Source organism: Actinia tenebrosa, unplaced genomic scaffold, assembly GCF_029948245.1.
Source record: "Actinia tenebrosa isolate PJP-AT-01 unplaced genomic scaffold, QUT_ActTen_1.0 PGA_scaffold1__47_contigs__length_23844297, whole genome shotgun sequence".
Classification (NCBI taxonomy): Eukaryota; Metazoa; Cnidaria; class Anthozoa; order Actiniaria; family Actiniidae; genus Actinia; species Actinia tenebrosa.
Genome location: NW_028292578.1, coordinates 5682259 through 5701982, shown reverse-complemented (window position 1 = coordinate 5701982; position 19724 = coordinate 5682259). Strand labels below are relative to the sequence as shown.

Sequence of the window (19724 nt, the reverse complement as noted above, 5' to 3'; positions counted from 1 at the left end):
TGCAATGTTTATTGCGTGACTAAAAGGCCTGGTTACTTAGTGTTTATAGAACGATCAACATGCATCATCGACGAGCAGCAGGTCTAGTCGTACGTTGCGTACCTGAACCAAGTTAGAATGACCTTATATTTACTTTCCAAAATACTCCAAATATGACGAAAGAACTGTAAATCTGAGCATGAAGATACGTAAAATAGTGATTCCAGATGTAGATCTGGTCGATGGACACACAGTAAGTGTTTAAGATAAAAAATAATGTTATTAGTATAGGTACGGTAAACATGTACTACTCTGAACTTGTTCAAATTCTGTTGCTGGCAGAAACATCCAAAGATCTATAACCGTAGATCTCGATCTTCGTCTTGTTGGCATTTTGCTAGTATTGTTGTTGGATCGATAAAATTAGATTTTGCTAATACTTTACAATTCTTTGGTATTAATTTTTACAAGATAACTTACTATAGTACTATCTTTATTCCATTGTCTTTTTTGAATACTACGACGCTTCATTTACGAAGGATATACGAGTTCTCACAAGTAAATCCAAGAAGAAAAAAACAATCGCAAATCACAGAGTTTTACAAAGATTATCTTTAAATCTTTTAAGTTCGAACAGAATTAGAATTGATACATATTTGACATTTGACACGAATCATTATTTTTTCATATATCATTGCTTTTTAGAGGTGCTATATACTTACCGTTTTTCTTGTTATACTAGGTATACTTTATTGAAGTTTTTATCAAAGAATATTCTTGGACTATAAGGAAACGATACCGAGAATTCTACGAACTTCATGAAAAGGTTAGTTTTACTTTGTAAAGAATGAACTTCATCATTTTTGAACAACCGAAAAATGCTGAAAGAGGAAACAGCTGTTTGATGACGGTGCATCCTTTTTTCCATTTTTTTAAGTTCATCCAACTATATTTAACCCCAGCTATAGCTATTAGCTTTCAATATAGAAATGAAACTTGAACATGAAAAAAACATATGCATGAGGATACTTTAATATCTCAGAGATATTCATATATATTTTTTCAAGTAAAATAAATGATTAGAAATAAATGTTCTGAAATGAGAAAAAAAGTTTTTGTTTGCCGTAATAATAATTAACAATAGCGGGGTTCTTATATAGTGCATTTTACATGGTCTCAATGCGCTTCACAATCATGACCAGTGGAGGACTTTACGGGCTGCGTAATTAGGTGCTAGTAGCAGCCGTGCAGCTTACAATCATGATATATGTACATCAACATAAGTTTATTATTTGGACTAAAAATGATTTAATACAATATCTTCCAGCTTGTTAAGAAACATGGTGTTCAAGCAAATTTATTACCTCCAAAGAAATACTTCGGTAACCTTGAAGCAGATCACGTGGAGAAACGACGTCAGGCTTTGGAGGAGTATTTAGAAGTGTTGTTAGGAAAATTCAATGAAAACCTACCAAATGAATTAAACATCTTTCTAGAGGGCCATAAATATGTAAGTTTTGCAAAATACAAATGGCTTGCATATATTGCATGTACAGGGTAATTTCGAAGTGGATCAAGTTAGCTTGAGGGATGCAGTGAGGATAGATGCAAGATAGTTAATTCAATAGAGCTAGGGTATAGACTTCTGGGGTTTGTGAAGCATTTTATAACTAAATGTACTTTTTAGTTTGCCTATTATATTGGATATTATTTAACTATATATATTTATTGGTCCCAAATAGGATGTCTGTGGAGTAACACATAGTTTAGCACAAGAACTCTTCAATAAAGGTGATTAAGTAATAAATATAAGACAGATTTTTCAGATATAGGTTGGAAATTAAAATCTTGTAAAACAGCAATCCAATTTGTAAAATATTGCTTTAACTACAAGCTAATGTCGTATCCTAAGCAAAAAATTTTAACAATAAACCATGCATGGTTATCATATTTGAATATATCATACTTTGTTGCATAATCCAATACTAACAGGAGATGAAATACTATCCAAGGAAGATCCATATGTCCTAACACCACTACAGTTGTACTGCATCACCAAGAGATTAGAACTTTGTGTCCCTACCTGTGGTGAGTTTATCTTAAAAGCCTCTATTGTGTTTTCTATTATATGTTAGGCTTTTGAAATTTCACAGACATTCACTGGAACACATAAATATTCTGCATAGTGCCGAGTCTAACACTGAGTGAAAGAAAACTCAAAACTGGAGTATTATATGTATATCTTACCTTTTTCATTGCAGACACACATGTTGATCATGGAGAGATAGGAAACCTTTATGATTTTATCCAGAACTTGAAACACCTGAAAGTGAGTGACTACAAACACACAGGAAGCCCAATTTGAGATTCATTGAGTATTAAAGTACCATCATTTTGTTTTTACTTTCTAGATTGCTGTCTCAACAACACAGAATGAACTCTATAGATTTAGTGAAAATGTTATCTTCAAGTGTGACTTAGCACTTTTCAAGTCTTTGGTGTCCTTAGAAGTAAGCTGTTAAAGTTTGATTTGAGATTCCTGTGGTATACACAGGGCTCCCAAATGCAAAATTTACACTGTTTATTCATTTCCTTTAGATATCAGGCTGTGAAGTGGAGCCATTTCAAGGGATATACAGGCTTCAAAATAAGCTTCACTCACTTGTGGTACACTATTCTATCCATCTTCTCAAGGTATCTATCATCATTCAGTTCCAGAAATTATCCATACCCCCCTCCCCCAAAGCAACTTAGAATTTTTGAGGGGTGGGGGTCTTTAAAATAATTCCTCCGTGGGGGGCATATGAATAATTTCTGGAACTACACATTACAGACAATATATAAAATCACTGTTTTGGGGTACCTGTGTATGGGAAAGTAGTAATAAATTATGCATTCTTTGTGTGTAATGAAATAGAGAGAATAAGAGGAAAATATCAAAAGCCCTTGGCGGGAATCGAACCGATGTCTGTGTATGGGAAAGGATGAGAAGAGATGAGAAGGACTAGGGATGAGAAATTTATTTGGCTTGACTGGAGTTTGACAGAAGGGGGATCTTTGCCCATAGAATATGTTGCAATTGCAACAATATATATCATATTCCTTGTATTATATTATTAATGTTTTAATGATAAATCTGTTATGTGCAGGATATTTTAGTAGATGACGAGATGTGGGAACAAGGAATCCTTGAGAGTGTAGAGGTTGATGGAACAGCGCTATTGAGCCCAACAACTAAATATAGGACCTGGGGAATGCTTACATCTGCTGACTTCAGTAATAATGAACTACCTTATATTGATGATTCTGTAGTAAGTAGTACCATTTTGAACAGGTGCTTTGTCATTAAATGTATGTAAGTCATAGCCTCTCTCTTATGTTCATGCAACCATAAGTTTTGCTAATAATAGATTCTTGTTTGTGCAGGCCTTTCCTCATGTGAAAAAGTTGAATACAAGTCAATCAAACTGTTCATGGATGACATTGATTTGTCATATATAGCCTCTTTTTCATGTTGACCATAGGGTTTACTAATAGGGGTGTTTATTTTTTAGGCGCTTCTTCCCAATGTAGAAAAGTTGAACCTGAGTCACAATCAAATTGAAAACATAGAACACCTAGAGGTAAAGTCTGTTTGTATGCAAGGTTTTTTTGATCACATGTTAGTAATACTCGTGTTTCTGCATGGTTGATCAAAGTCAGGGCATGGCTAATTCACAGATTGAATCGGAATTTACAGAAAAGTGTCAGTGGAGAGAGAAAAAAGAGAGAAATCTAACAAACTCTACTCATAAGTGTCGCCAAGGCCAGATCTAGAAATCGAACCCTAGATGCCATGCAGAGGTGATAAGCTAGTACCCCATTCACACCAAAACGTGTTTGGTTAAACTATGTTTTCATTAAGAAAAAAAATTAAGAAACTAGAAACCTACAAAATAATGAAACTTTCTAAAATATTGTCATAGCAAGACAAAGGATAGTTTACATGCACTATTTCACCAAATATTGTGCAGTGTTCGTAGATAGTTTTCCAAACCTGTTTAGTTAACCCACTTTAAAACATGTTTAAGCCTTGGTGTGAATGGGGTATAGGTCTACTAGGTGTATTACCACTACTCCGCCCATGTTTTCCAGTAAATCCTCTGACTTACCGGCCATTCCATTTTGCTGCTCTTTCGTTGCAGGGTCTCTCAAAGCTTGTTGACTTGGATCTTTCTCACAATGATATCCAATGTCTTGAAGAAAATCTCAATGCCAAACTGGGTAATATAAAGAAACTAAACCTGTCAGCAAACCTACTGAGTAATGTGGATGGTGAGTGTCTTTAATGCATTTGCAATCTGCTGTTTTGATTCTTAAATATTCCCATTACTATAATCACAATCAATAGTACTATCACCCAGACCAAAAACACGATTATCACAACCACCACCTTAACCACTACCTTAACGTACCACTACCTTACCGTACCACTACCTTACACTCTATTCATCAGATCATGACCATACTTTAAACATAAATGATTATCGATCACTATCAATTTCATCGCTATCCTGATATATCATCACCATTGACATAGCAAACTCTGTATCTTACGAGTCATCATAGTTTATTCAAAGTCACCTTTATTCCAGGTCTTGAAAAACTTTTCTCCCTGGAAGAATTGGACTTGAGCTCAAACAAACTGTCCGAGGTAGGCCCTATTAAATCGTGGATGTGGTTTGCAGACAAGGGTACTTGATAACTATCTTTCTTTCGTTAGGTCGCGTCAATATTATTGCTTGGTCAGCTACCATGTCTTGAGGTACTACTGCTCATAGGAAACCCGATGGCTAAAGAAAGCATGTACCGTGTACGTGTCCTGTCTGCGTTTGATGAACGCGCAGAGGAGGTGAGAATCAAGATTACACTATGATTTCATCATCAGTTGCATGTCCATGTTAAGCTGCCAGAATTGTTTTTACGAACGATAAGGTAGCTACTGAACTCTATTACTAGCAAACTATCTAGTTGTCCTTGCTCAAACATTAGATTTTATTTTAAAATGTGTTTTCTGATAGAGAAAAACAACCTCTTGATTTAGGTATCTATAATAGAAAAACATTGTTTGACTCGTTTGTTTTAGGTCGCCCTTGATCATCAGAAAGCAACTCGTCGTGAAATGAAGAAGGTCAAGGAAATGTTGACTGAGGAACAGAGCTTTGAGATCATAGATTTACCGCAATCTAGTGGTTCTAACCAGAGTAAAACCAAGGCGGGACACAAGAAGGTAGCTGGATAATAAGACAAATTAGGCCTTTCTTCCCAGTTTTCACGCTGTGACATGGATAATTTGGATTTCCTAATATTGACGGCAATTTTTTTCAGACGAAAAGTGTGGATCGAGTAATCGCACTTGATGAAAGCTCAGCCAATGAGTTGACAGGTAAGAAGCGTTTGTCAATAGGACTCTTTACTGGACGTAATAGTTTCCAGTCTCAGGCCACGTGTCATTCTCTTGAGAATAAGATTCTTTTTTTGAGTTGTATCCATGTTCATGTGTCTTCTCATGCATAACCGTTAAACAAAGAAATGATACTCAAGGGAATGACACATGTTCATGAAATGAGAAAACATTATACCCAAGGTAAAGAGGCAAAGATTACGAACTTGGGATCTCATATGATATGACAGAATATGTATCCGGATTACAAAATTGTTCAACTCTTTTCCAGACTCCACGTCTGCTGTGGACGACAGTGACCTGCAGTTCAGGTCACGTGTGGAACAGATTCGTCAGTTGGGTGGAGACACTTGGCTAACAATGTTGGGCGAGATCCAAAATGAAGACAAGACCGACTCAAAGGTAAAAAACACCAATCTGTACACATGCAAAACCAACAAAGTATTAGAGACCTTTAGCATCAGGTTTACTACTAACTGCTAGGAGTCAGGCCCAGGAACGCCCGCAAACACTGAGAAACTCTCAGCATCAATGAAATTCAATTTGGCGGCTCTTCCAGCAGCAATTTCGTTATGACGCCTTGCTAAATGTCGAAAGTTCGACGTCGAACTGCAGTTTGAGATTTGCCGCGGCACCTAGCAAAAACGGGCGTCTTGCTGAAGGTCTCTAATTTCGCCTCAAATCCATAATTCTATAATTTTAATTTTTTCAGAATCAAAAGGGAACTACAAATGATACGGAACTACAGCAAAGGACAAAAGCCTCCAAGGGTTCTACTGATCGTCATGGCGACGGTTACCATGGAGATGAGACAGAGGGCAGTCCGTCGAGTGAAGGAGGACGATCAATCAAGAGTACTTCATCTACTTTTATCGCCAAAGTAAGGATATGAGCCTTATGGGCCTTTTAAGCAAACACCATACATAACAACAACAAGCCTTTTCTCCTCGGCTCCCAGAAGAAACTGTCACGTGATGCGTGACATCACAGGCTAGAGGTCTATACTGCACTCTCGCAAAAAGCCTCTGTCGCGGGACGTTTCACTTGAAAGTTCTGTCATCTTGAAGCAATTTCGACCTATTGTATTTTTCATGCTCAACAGTGACGTCTTGAGGTTTGCTTAGAAGGAATCGCCATCTCTTTTTCCACCAATCGAAGGCAAATAACATCTCAATTAACTTAATACACTCTCTTTCAGGTTGCTGGGGTTGAGCCGGGAGAAACTAGAACAGGACTACCCAGACTGCATTTCGGGTTTACGTGTGAACTAGAGGAGCTTGTACGTAATAAACTCGGTACAGATACTAACACGTAAGTACTGGTTTGTACACACTATTAAAGATGAATTTTAGCACATTGTGGATGTTTTAGTGAAAGAGAGATAATATAGACATTGTGTCACGCACTATATATAGGTTGCATGGGCCTAAAAATTCACTTAGCCAATCATATTCAACGAGACCACTACTTAGCCAATCAGAATAGTATCCCATTGCACGTGACAGTCACGGCACGATGAATTTTAGCGCATTGTAGACGTAGTAAGAGAGATAACATAGACATTGTGTCACGCATAAACCTGAAATTCACTCAACCAATCATGTTCAACGAGGCCACTACTTAGCCAATCAGAATAGTATCCCATTGCACGTGACAGTCACGGCACGATGAATTTTAGCGCATTGTAGACGTAGTAAGAGAGATAACATAGACATTGTGTCACGCACTATAGTTGGCATAAACCGGAAATTCACTAAGCCAATCATATTCAACGAGACCACTACATAGCCAATCAGAATAGTATCCCATTGCACGTGACAGTCACGGCACGATGAATTTTAGCGCATTGTAGACGTAGCGAGAGAGATAACATAGACATTGTGTCACGCACTATAGTTGGCATAAACCGGAAATTCACTCAACCAATCATGTTCAACGAGGCCACTACTTAGCCAATCAGAATATAATCCCACTACACGTGATAGTCACGGCTCTTTTTCCCCTACTAAAGTGGTTAGCAATCACACCAACCAGGTACTCGAGTGCAGTTAGTTTTATCTGATGTTTGTTTCTGGTCCGTAGAACTTCTGGTACTTACATGGTCGAAGTACAAACGAATATTGAGGAATCTTCTACTGCAGGGGATGAAAAGGTGTTTGAAGAAAGGATGGTTGGAGTTGATCTTAGTAAAGGAGTCATCCTGGAAATACAGATTGCGAATGGAAAAACTTGTGCGAAACACAGACTAGGCAAGTCAAATTATTTGTGTTACTACAACAAAATTATTAGCACGCTTCTTCTAGTATCTCGCGTCCTTCTCTCTCCCAAACTCCTTCAACTTCTTCCCTCTCCCATCCTCATTCACCTCCTTTTCCCCTCCCATCCTTTTTTCTCCCTTTTCCCCTCGTTTTTCAAATTTTCTTTTCTCGACCAAACAGAAGATGTAAGCAGCGTAGATATACTAGAGATTCAAGACTGTTATCATATCGACATTCGGGACACTTACTCCAAGGAATGGCGGCGTCATCGAACTACAGGCCTACAGAAAGACTATCGACAAGTTGCTCGATATCGCATGCGCTCCATGGTGGATGCCGCTGAGCTTTTTGTACTGCTGTACAAGTTCATTACCAAAAGCTGTGAAAGGTATTGATTATTTGTTTGGATATTTTATGAATCAAAACACGATCTGCAGTTATGAAGTGGTTTTCTCATTTTGTTACAGTCCTGTTGTCCAGAACCAGCTATCCAATACATCTGCGGGCTCCTCACAATCTACTCCTTCCTCCAGCATATGGGCCAATCGATTTGGGCTTCAAGAGGAGGCGTTAGAAAAGTTCTTCAAAGCTTTTTTACGTCGCGGCGTAACCAAGGAACCAAGTACTACCGCTGACCACAGTTACCATGACGGCAAGGACCGTGTGCGTGGATCTGGGATCCATGGTATTTATCATTCGCTGCATGCTGATTTTATCGACGCGGGAACCCTTAAACATGATAGGTAATTTAATGTCAGACACTGCCAAAATTTCTCTGTTGATAACATTTTGAGGAAATCTTATTTCAGTACAATTTATTCTCTGACAGGTCCAGAGTGGAAGAGGAGTCCCCACGCTTGGCATTGTGGGTTGGCTGTTTACCATATTTATTCCCAGAACACGAATTACCGGTTTTTCTAGTTTTGACGAATATCAATATCTTTCTGTTCCATATCACCCAGTCTGGCTGCTACGTGAAGGACTTACACCAAATATTGCATTGCTTCTATAGCATGCCTATCTATGCACTCAAACATGTCGTCATTGGACTATACGATCAGGGATTTCGCCTGGAAGTGAGAAACGATGGCTCGCGAGGAACATTCACGTTTCTAACGCGAAACTCGGAGAAAACGCGCGTCTTTCTCGAAACACTTCACGAAATGTTGGGCGAATCACGCGAGGATGAGAACTCTCTTCTTCACAGTCGAGTCAGCTTTGAATCTAAAAGCAGTACCTTGCCGTCGTTTAGCTATCCGGATGAACAGAATTTGTTAAAGTTGAAGGAAAGTTTATCAGGTGCTGTGAATGATGATTCGGTCAAGGAAGAAGACCTCTTGATGTACTCCATCGTCCGTGAGTTCCCCGAGAGTGTCCTATCTAACCAACATGAAGATGGTATTCTTACTAAGAGACTTCGCAGCTTAATTGTCATGAATTCGAAGATTTTCCTGTGTGACGAAGATCACGTGCACTGGCCGCTACCCACGTTTGTGCGTGCTCAACCCTCGACGCCTCAATGGGTTGTATCACGATGGCAGGAGATTAACAAGATTATTGGTATCGATGTATTTGATCTAGAGAATGCCAGCGAGTTTGTTGGTTCTTTTGGGTTATCACTGATATTTGACGATGAAGATTTAGTCAGTGAGGAGGTGGAAAGCATGGCGTCGACCCAAGCTCGTGGTTCAATTTGCTGGAATTTGATTTTCAGAGCAGTTGACGAGCGAGAACAGCTGTTACGATCGCTGGCTCAAGTCTGGAAGGACCACTTCGAGGCTGACCTCAACGTGACGCACAGTAAACCAAGGTCCTTACTACTACCACCCCCTGGGGAAGACATTGCTGATCTTTCAGGCTTTCAGGATTCTACAGCTAAATCAGTTGCTCCCGTGGAGAACCCTGGAGAGGCAAGCTTTAAAAAATCCCACAGGAGGGTGGGGTCGGATAATTTACCCCTTTTCAAGGTTTCAACTCTAGATTGTCTTGAGTCTTTAATGGCTCTCGATAGGAAAACACTGGATAAATACTTCAATAAACTGATTGCGCAAAAGCCCGAGGGAGGAGACGAGAAGCTCCTACATGTGTTGTGGACTGGTTGTACGCCATACTTGTTCCCAGACAAGGAAGTCCAGGTCTGTATTCTCTTGAGCAATCTTTTCATCTACATTCTGTCTGACAAGGGAGGAAAGGAATTGATAAGTAAGAAAAAGACTGTGAAACTTGGCCCTTCTCACAAGGACAGTACAAGATATATTTGTTATAATTATATCCCTACTGCAAGTTTACATCAGGTTTGTGTGGGTTTGTTTGATCAGACGGTTCGCGTTGAAGGAGACAGCAAGGAAGAGACTTTCACCTTCATAACTCGTGACTTTAACCTGACGAGCGCGTTCTTGGAGTGCCTGAATGCTGTTCTTTCGTCCAGCAATTCTGAGTCAGCCTCCTGTATATCAAAACAAGACAAAGCTCCTTCTACTAGTATCTATGACAGGCAGTTCTCAGACCAGACCGGCGAGATGTGGCATAAATCTGAGTCACTTCTGTTAGAAAAAGGGGTCAAATTTGTCTACCCAAGTGATGACTCGCTCGAGATCCTTAAAGACACAATAGCTAAATTTAGCCAGGCGTCTGATCTCTGTTCGTCGATATTTGATGTCACGATACTAGTTTACTTGCTGGTGTTTCACGAGACAAATGCGGGAGTAGAGGAACCTAGAACATTGATAATTATGGACCAGTCTCTGTGTCTATGTATCGAAGACCATGTCCACTACCCCCTGACTCTCTTCGCCACGGGACTACCCGATAACCCGCAATACAAGATATGGGACGTGCGGGATGTGGAAACTTTATCCCGTATAGAGTTCACTGATTTTAACTCGTGTGACTTCACGCTCGTGTTCAGCCCCTCTGCACCGGAGTGTGATAAAAACAGCGATGACTTTGAATCTGCGAGTATGGGTGAATTGTGTGTCATAACACATTACACGCATGAGGAGATCAGTGAAACAACGTGGAAGATTATTGCACCGACTTATGAAGAGAAGGAAAAATCCTTGAGTCTTATCTGTAGATTGTGGTCTGATATTAGAGGCGAGGCCTTACCAGTCATGAAGGGAAGAGAAAAAACCACGTGCTAAACACATCCATACATACGTAAAATATGAGAGAACCGATTGGGGAAGGGTAGGGTGTCCGTTGGCAAGGAAACCAAAATAAATATCGCGAGTGTGGAGCACGGTAACGGTACGAAATTGGCGACATTCGATGAACCAATCGCAGTGCGCGAGTCAACTGGATTTTTCTATCTACATGGATTTCTTGGGTTTTCTTACAAGAGAAGATCTTTGATAGTATATACACCTTACGCTTTTCACAGCTTAGCTACATATTTAGAACTTATCGTTTAACAAAGAAAATTAGTTTTCCTCTATGGTAGGAAATTTGCTTTGCTTTAACATATTTATCAGTCAAACATCTTTCGTGATCCATCGATATTTAGATACATTGCTATGTGATATTGAGAAATACAAAAATATTTTAATTGCAAAGAAATATAAATTGAGCTAGTTTTCGATGATATTTCGTAAATTTTGATTGGATCTTTAAAATATAGCATAGATAACCCCGGCTATCTTAGAGAGCCTGATTCTAACCAGAAATACAACCACAATCATGAGCTTGTGTCATTGCATGGTAGAACCATGACTTTTCCTGAATTCCCTCGAGTTACCACGAAACAATACTCCCATTTCAAGCTCGCCTTTGCTCAGTCTTAGCGTCGATTGTGTACAACTGTGTTTTTTTTCTTCCATTAAGGTCCATTGTCTAGTGAAAATATAGTACTTACTACGGTCAAGAGAAAATGAACTAAGAGAAAGAATCCCTGTGCCCCATCATGTGCACACTTTGATGCTATTTTTAGAATCATTTACGCTATTTTTAACTCGTTACCATGCCCGCGCGATAATCATGCTTTCATTTAATGCCTCGTTTTAGGACACGAAAAGCGCCATATTTCGCTGCGTCAAGCCGCCTACCCTCAAGAAATCAACCAATCAGGTTCTTCGCTCAAAATATCTCCAAGCTAAAAATAGCATCAAACTGTGCACATGATAATTACAAGACTATATAGGTAGGATTCCTTCTCTTAGTTCATATTCTCTTGCTACGGTACAATAAGTGTGTCGGGTTTCGGGTGAATAGCTGAATATTTGAACGCACAGACGAGATAGGCTGAGCAAAGAGAACTCAAAACTAGAGTACTGCTTCAATTCGAGGTTGCATTTGATGTGTTCATACATTTACTGTAACTTATCAAGTTTATAGGTGTGCGTACGATGACGAAATTTGTTTGGGTTAATTGTTATTCGAATTGCTAACCAAAAATCTATTGGACAATCCAATAAAGAAAAGTAAAATGGTTGGCACACTAACGTCACAATGGCAATGCTTATGAACATTATGTCCACCTATTGTCTCAGGGTCACTTAACGAATTTTGGAAACGCCTATTCACCATTTTCCATAAATCTGATCACTGGTCAAAAACAAAGCATCCAGTAGAGGCTGCAAGGTAGTTTCAAAGGATTATTCAAATTTGAACCTTGCAGCCTCGATTGAATGTTTTGTCATTTTGTCATAGTCCAGTATTTTGAAATTTAACTTACTCTTACTCCATAGTGCCATTTATTGGTATGATTCTATTTAACCCCTGAAACAAAACCTAATGGTCTAATATGTACTAATAGCCATTAATGTTTATTAGAACTATATCTGTTTCATGGCAGATCAAATGAATTCATTTAACTGGAATTCTCAGCAGAGCTTAATACTGAGGGATAAAGATTCATAAAAGTATAAGGGGGGATAGCTCTAGATTTCTAATAAAATATATCTGTTATTCTAATCGGCTTGGGCCTGCTATAGCGTAATGTTTTCCCATTTCAAACCACGCGTCATTCCCTTGAGTATTATTTCTTTGTTTAACGGTTGCACTTGATTACACATGAGAAGACAAATGAATATGGATGCAACTCAAACAAAGAATCTTATTCTCAAGGGAATGACACGTGGTCTGAAATGGCCAAAACATTACGACCGAGATGAGGTCTATATCCATGTCGTGTACAGGACAAAATGAATCAATGTGAAGATGGGCGAAAATCTCTACTAGTCTGCTAGAAAAATGGACCAGGGGGAAATCCACCTCGACCACGCCCTCTCCCCGGTGAATATCTCCTTGATCCGGGGATAATATCCATATCGGGTAAAGGACCAAATGTATCAACATAAAGATGGGCCCAAATCTCCTATCTCCTAGAAAAATGGGCCAGGGGGGAATCCACCTCGACCACGCCCTCTCCCCGGTGGATATCTCCTCGATCCGGGTATAATATCCATGTCGGGTGCAGGACCAAATGGATCAAAACGAGGGCGGGGTAAGTTTCCTGGTCGAGGAATGGACCCCGGTACAGGTTGAATACCACCAGGCATGTATGGCACGCTTGGGAACAAATCGTGTCGACCACCTAGAAAAGAGAATTGAAAAGAAAAAGTTCATTTTTCTTTCAGAATACGATTCAGCTAACACAGTTGTGAGTGTGACTTTCATTTGTATGAAAAACGAATACCTTGAAAAAATAGCATCTTGCAATTCGGGCAATTTGTTTAGACATGAGGCACGCCCAAAAAGTCAACTATCATAGATCTTTTTGTACATCTGCGTACATACACGATATACTTATATCCTTTATACTGATTACAAGTACGAGCGCTCCCTTTCTTCCCTTAATCATGAATCTCGGTGCTCTTTTCCCAGGATTAGTTTACGATTTTGAATTGTTATGTTCCCCCCAGATAGAAATGATTATTCATTCCAATAGATGAAATGCTATTTTCCCTGGATAATCACGTCAAGAAGAGAAGAGAATGGAAGGGGAGGGGAGGGAAGCAGCAGTAAGGGGGACTCGCGATCGATGCCGTATATTTGCGGGTTTTACCCGCGGAATTCCGAACGCGGGTACAGCAGATTTACGGGATTTCCCGCGGTGTGTCCTTACTGCTGCTGTGTTGGGTACCGCAAACGGAGGTTAAAATATTTGTCGGATATACGATGCATGAATGTAAAAAGTTCACCAATGATTTCTGTGCGATTTGCCTAAGATTCAAAGTTAACATACCCAAGCCGAAGGGTTTCTGGTGTTGTGGTAAGAAAATGCAAATAGAAGATGACACGTCAGCACAGTGTTACGAGTGTGGTAAGAATATTCGTAATGCCGTACCAAATGCTACCAGAGAGCAATATTACGCCAATGGAGGTCGTACGAAGACCCCATACAAAAGAATAAAATACTTCCGAGACTGGATGAGTCATATCCAAGGTTTACATCCGGTATATTTAGACGATGAAGTAAGGAAGAAAATCATAGACCACTTAGAAGAGCCAACCCCACAAAGTCTACGGAAGACATTGAAAAAATTAAAACTAGGGAAATATTACAAAGGTATTCCCTATCTTTTGTCTGAAATTACCGGTAAGTCTATTCCTGAGGTTTCTGATATGACAAGAGCCGAGTGGATGTTTTGTCGGCTGGATAAGGATATTCCTTATTACCCTGACGTAATTTACGAAATATTTTACAAAATAGACCCCAACCACCCACTGTTAGGATGGATTCCAAGAAGATAGTGAATCTTATGGCATAAGATTACGCGTAATTTCCAGACTGTCGTTCGATATGTAAACGAAATCCTGTCACGCTCTTTTCAAAGTAAATATTTACTGAGCAAGCTTTCTTTGAAGCTCTTCTTTCGCTTCCTGGTAGATCTTTTTGCGAGATTCCTCGGAAAGATCTTTTACGACCGTTTTTTTGTTTCTTATGTCCGACTTTAATTTCTCGTACTTTTCCTCTTCGGCTAAGATAAGCGAGAATTCTACGTCGTCTATCTTTCTGTCACGCAAAGCCTTTGAGACAAGGTCAGTGATCGTATTTACTTTAGCCCTTGACAGAGCTATTGTCGTGTCATGCTTGGATATTTTGCTTGACAACTGTTTCATAATGCCCGTAGCAACAGCCGAAATGATACCACAGGCTGCCCCAACGCCGGCCAAAGGAACTCCAACGACTATTCCAGGTCCGGTGAGTGAGGTAGCAACGCCAGTGCCTGTTAACGCCACGGACATGGAGCCGGAAGTTATCGCAATCTTATGTAGCGTACTCCGGGCTCTGACGTATTTCTTCCTAACTTTTTCATAGTGTTTTGTCTGCCCTTCCAAGTAAGCGAGGATTAGATTTGCCTTATTCAAGCGGAAGTTCTCGGCGCTTAATTCGTTAGGTCCCTCCCTAGGTAAATCAGGATAAAGTGGAGGTGCTGATGGTATAACATCCATTATATATACTAATGTACGACGCCTTTGGGAATAACATAGAGGAGCAGCCACATCATGACAGCCGCTGGAATTGGAGAGCATTTAAGGAATTGTATCCCAAAGCAGTAACCTCGAAGTTTGAAAGCAGACCTGACGGGATTTACTTTAAAGAGTTTAATGACTTAGTTTACACCAATAAGGATTTGGAGGAGGGATTGAAAAAGTTACACCCAGATAAGGAAAAACATGAGGAAGTTACCCCAAAGAAACCTAATTTCCCAAGGGATCTATTAATGACCAAGGAGGATTACCCATTTTACGATGCTGAAGGTGGTGTAAACAACTTTGAAAAATTGGTAACGCATTTAGAGATTCCAGTGGGCAAGCAATCGTTTAACGTAGTAATAAGGAATATCTTTAAAGAGACGATGTTGAAGCATACGTCAGGTAAAGAGGCCAGGGAATGGTTAGCAGGGCCCAATATGCGGTATTGGCCACAGCAGTTAAACTTTGCTATTTGGGCTGCCACTAAAGGTTGTGGTGTTGCCGCGGACATGTTTCATATTTCATTTATGCGGTTTCACGTCGCCTTTACGGTGAGGAGGTTGTTGAAGGAGATTAACGTACCCCTACCGGGAGATAAGGCATTTGATCCAATGAATAATCGCTACGACTCCGCTGCCCTGGAAAGGTTAATTAATGAGTTCAAACCACAGCAAAAAGACTTTCGTTATAAGGAGGGTAAGACGCATGGGCTGGGTATAGTTTACGTTTGGGGTGCCAATGGTGAGAAGCCAGCCGATTATGGTCATCAGGAATATCCAAGTGATGAGTTAGAGTTTGGTGATATGGGCGGTGATAAGGGCAATAATTCATTAATTACTAGGATTCAAACGAACTACCCCGGCACTTGGGATCCGTTCGTGTTAATGAAAGGAAAAGGTCTAAGAAACCTAGCCAGGATTAACCGTAGCATAGAAGCATTCGTGTACTGCATCCTGGGAGCGCAGGTAAATACCCGCAACCCCATTGTTGGATCCCAAGGCGCTTCACAGGAAACGCAACAAGAATTCCTAACTTTATTTGAGTCCTGCAATAATAGAAAATGACATATCTAAATCGGTGCAGAGATATCAATTAGCGGTGCAGCAGTCTAAAGTGCGACTGGATTACGCTTTGTCGCCTGGTTGTTGGTTAATGCCAAGTAATTTGGTTATTAACACCAATTCCGTTGTGGGTTATAACAACAAGCTGCAGCGAGCTACTAAGGATATGAAGTTTGGGGTGAATGACGTGAACTCTGACATGACCAAGGGCATTACTCACTTCGTAGAGAACCCAAAAAAAGAGGTAGAAAAACCATCGAAGAAGGCGCATGTAGGAAAACCCGAACCAAAGAAACCAGTAAAGAAGGTTACCGAGGAATATGACCACAACTTATTAAAGGCCGGCTTAGCAGCTGCAAGCATTGGTCTGAGCTATTATATATGGCGATGAACAACCCCTACGTAGCTGGAGTAGATTGTGTTTATACGACTTACAAAGGCGAGAAAAAATACAACCAGGCATCTTGGGTTGATGTCACCGGAATGTCCGTGAATTTGAACTACTCGGGAAAGAAGTTAATCCTTTGTAGTATTTGCATTGGTACGAGCAGCCATGCCAACGTGGGCTTTAGGTTTCTAGATGACAACGGCGTACTGCAGCCTATGCGTGCGAAGACGAACAACAGGGAGCCTGTACGTTTCTCAGTAGAACCAAATGCTAGTAGCGCCGAGAATTTATCGGTTTGGACTTTTCATATGGTTACCGATTGCCATGGATCCATAAAATTACAAATTCGCGTAGACGACACCGGAAGTGTTTGCGTGAATAGTATAGAAAATCAGAGAGATGAAAGATATAATCACGCAACTATTAGCACTCTTACGGTAATGAGTCTATAGAAGGAAATTTATTCGCTGGTATATATGAACCCACACGCGAAGGAAGATTGGTTTTTACATTACCTAAGGGAAGAGGGGTACGGACCCAACAATGATTGGGTTGACACTGAATTGTGGGTGAAGGTTGGGGGTTTAGGATTGATTATATGCACTATTAGCATTGGCGTGGCGGATGAATACGGTATTGGGTTTAGGATCGTAGATGAGAATAACCATCCGTTGCTGCCTTACAGGACGAAAAAAAATAAAAGGGATCCAGCTCATTTTTCATATGAGCCCTGCGTGAGCACAGAAGACATAACGCCGGTAACTTTTCACATGATAGCTAATTGCCAATACGCAAAGCTTCAGATTAATGCCGGTACGTCAACTAAATACGTTATTTACGCTTTGATAAATGCCATTTTTTCAACATCCGGCACTTCTCCGGATGCTGCTTGGAGTCATAAGCCTATTAGCACTATGACTGCCATACCCCTGATACCGCATTATCAAGGCGGCGCGAATACCATATTTACTTATCCCCAGTCGAGGACGCCTCGTGCGTCTGACGACGATAAGCCGCCAGTAATACACAAGGATAAGATTAACCCTTCATCTTCTTCAGGAGTACCACGCCGATAGCGACGACCAAGATCCAAATGTTATTCCCCACGAACTTCAACAGTTCTCCGCCGGTCCTAAGTGTCAGGCTAAGAACACTACCAAGCAGCCCAGGAAGACCGGCTGCCATCTTTTTTCCCAAGTCCGTCAGCCCACTACCTAATTTCTTTACGCCCGCGCCCGTAGCCTTAAGTGTGCTAAGGATTACTCCTACTACGCTGGAAATAGCGATCGCAAATGCCAGCGGCACGCCATACTTCAAAAGGGCTCTTTTTATCTTTTCCTTGGTGGTAAGCCCCAGCTCCCTTTCCTTACCTTCTATTTGCGTTTGTAATTCCGCAACTCTTTCCTGAAGGGTTTCTACTTCCTTTTGGGCTGCCTCCCTTTCTTCTTCAGGGCGAGTTTGATCTTCGATTATTACTCGCTGTCGATCTATTTCGTACTCCAAGTCTTCGACGGCCTGTTGAAGTTGCCGTATTTGTTCCTCCGCCACTGCCTTGTCCAGCATTACTTGCCTTTCTCTGTCAACAGACTCCATCAATTCTTTTCCTAAGCGCTGTAGTTCTACGTCTTTCCCCGCCGCTTCGTTTACCGCAGTTTGTAACCTTTTTACCACACCGCTTTTTTCATCCAACAACTCAGTCAACCTAGCTCTAAAGTCTGCAATTTCAGCGGCATGACTCTCAGTGGTTAACCTACTTTGTTTCATGAAATCATCTTCCAATTCTTCTATTCTGCTTTGTAATGCTATGTTATCCTCCTTAAAATCATCAAGGAGCTTAGTGATGCCACCCTCGTCTTTGGTTAGCATATCAAGTTGTCGCGTAAGGTCATCGATGGTTATATTATTTTCCTGTATTTCGTTCTTGAGTGCTTCCCTTTCAGTCCTTATTTTCTCTAAGTATCTCATTAAGCCTCCAGTCGCGTCGCTATCTTTTGGAAGTTCTTTAAGTTGTTTGCTTTTTTCCTCTTCGACGGTCTCTAATTGTTCGAGACTTACCCGCTGCTCTTCTTGCAGTCTGATTGCGGATCTGAGGGCATCTTTAGTGGCAGGGTTCAAAATACCTCTACGGAAGGCCCTTTGAGCAGCTTCTGTTTCCTTTTCTGTCAAAGTGCTTAGCATCGTCAAGTTGGGCGTTCCAAGCGCATTTGTGACTCCTTTTGGAAGCTGGTTGTTAAGCAGGGAGGAATTCTTCCTTTGATACAGGTTGTGCCATTTTTCCCTACCCGATTCTCTAACTTGAACTTGCCCTTTGTCTCCTATTTGGATGTCTAAAAGAGCCAGGTTTAGGCTTGGGTATCGCTCCCTTAGGTCCTCGATGAGGTCCGCCATTAAGTCCGACCGCACGCCAAGGGATTCCATTTGTAAGTATTCTGGAATGGGCGTGTGGGGGTTCTTAGACCTAAATTTATCTCTCAAGGAACGCATAGCATCGCGGGCCCTGACGCCATACTTGTTCAGCAATTTCTCAAAGAGACTTCGTCCGTCTACGTTGTCATTAGGAAGCAGGGTTTCATATTCTTCGTCATTAATATCAACTTGGCCTTCTTCGGTAAGGGGATCAAAATCCGTTCCTTCTACTTCCATTATATATGATAAGCTCAAAGTTAAACCCAAACGTATTGCCTAAGCAGGTTGGCGGGCTGAAAGCAGAACGCACCTTTCATCGGGTCACATTCACGCCCAGCAGCGCAAAGCCAGGGGAAACCCTGTACGTAGGCGTACCCCGTCTAACGGATAGCCTAGTATTGGTTCCCGGTACCTTGGCGTTAAGGTTTGACCTAGCAATACAACCAAGCACAAAATTAGAAACTTACGTCGTCAATAACGCAGGCAGAAACCTCGTCTCTAAGATGAGAATCAAGTTTGCTGGGGAATCCCTTTTGGACTTAAATAGGTACGATCTGTATACCACCTATAAGGACATATGGTTAACGGCCTTCGACCGCGCACAAAGAATAGAGCAGGGAATTGGCAGCGTTATCTTACGTAAGGTTCGCAGTGATACTAAGACACAACCTACGGATTCTGGTGACGCAACGGCGGTGGCAGACGCCACGAGGATAAAGACCGCCTATGGTATTAAGTATGTCATACCACTGGACTTCGAGGTGATTACG

At 40.8% G+C, this 19724-nt stretch overlaps 2 protein-coding genes across 3 annotated transcripts in view; one reads left to right on the top strand and one right to left on the bottom strand.

Annotated features, from left to right (window-relative positions):
• Positions 1 to 57: 57 nt before the first annotated feature.
• LOC116288162 (uncharacterized) lies at positions 58 to 12119 on the top strand. Its single transcript, XM_031694910.2, has 22 exons — positions 58 to 232; positions 722 to 805; positions 1307 to 1489; positions 1722 to 1770; positions 1972 to 2067; positions 2241 to 2308; positions 2391 to 2489; positions 2578 to 2673; positions 3129 to 3290; positions 3534 to 3602; positions 4164 to 4293; positions 4614 to 4672; positions 4742 to 4870; positions 5105 to 5248; positions 5347 to 5404; positions 5694 to 5824; positions 6135 to 6302; positions 6621 to 6733; positions 7505 to 7671; positions 7861 to 8068; positions 8148 to 8423; positions 8510 to 12119. The coding sequence occupies exons 1-22, from the start codon at positions 179 to 181 to the stop codon at positions 10821 to 10823; spliced, it is 4857 nt and encodes a 1618-aa protein (XP_031550770.1). The 5' UTR covers positions 58 to 178; the 3' UTR covers positions 10824 to 12119.
• Positions 11204 to 19724, bottom strand: part of LOC116292663 (F-box only protein 7) — a 27851-nt gene continuing 19330 nt past the window's right edge. For both annotated transcript variants that reach the window (XM_089032566.1, XM_089032567.1), the window contains exon 11: positions 11204 to 13213. In XM_089032566.1, coding sequence (XP_088888692.1) covers positions 13002 to 13213 — 212 coding nt within the window. In that variant the 3' untranslated portion in view covers positions 11204 to 13001. The remainder of the gene's footprint in view (positions 13214 to 19724) is intronic.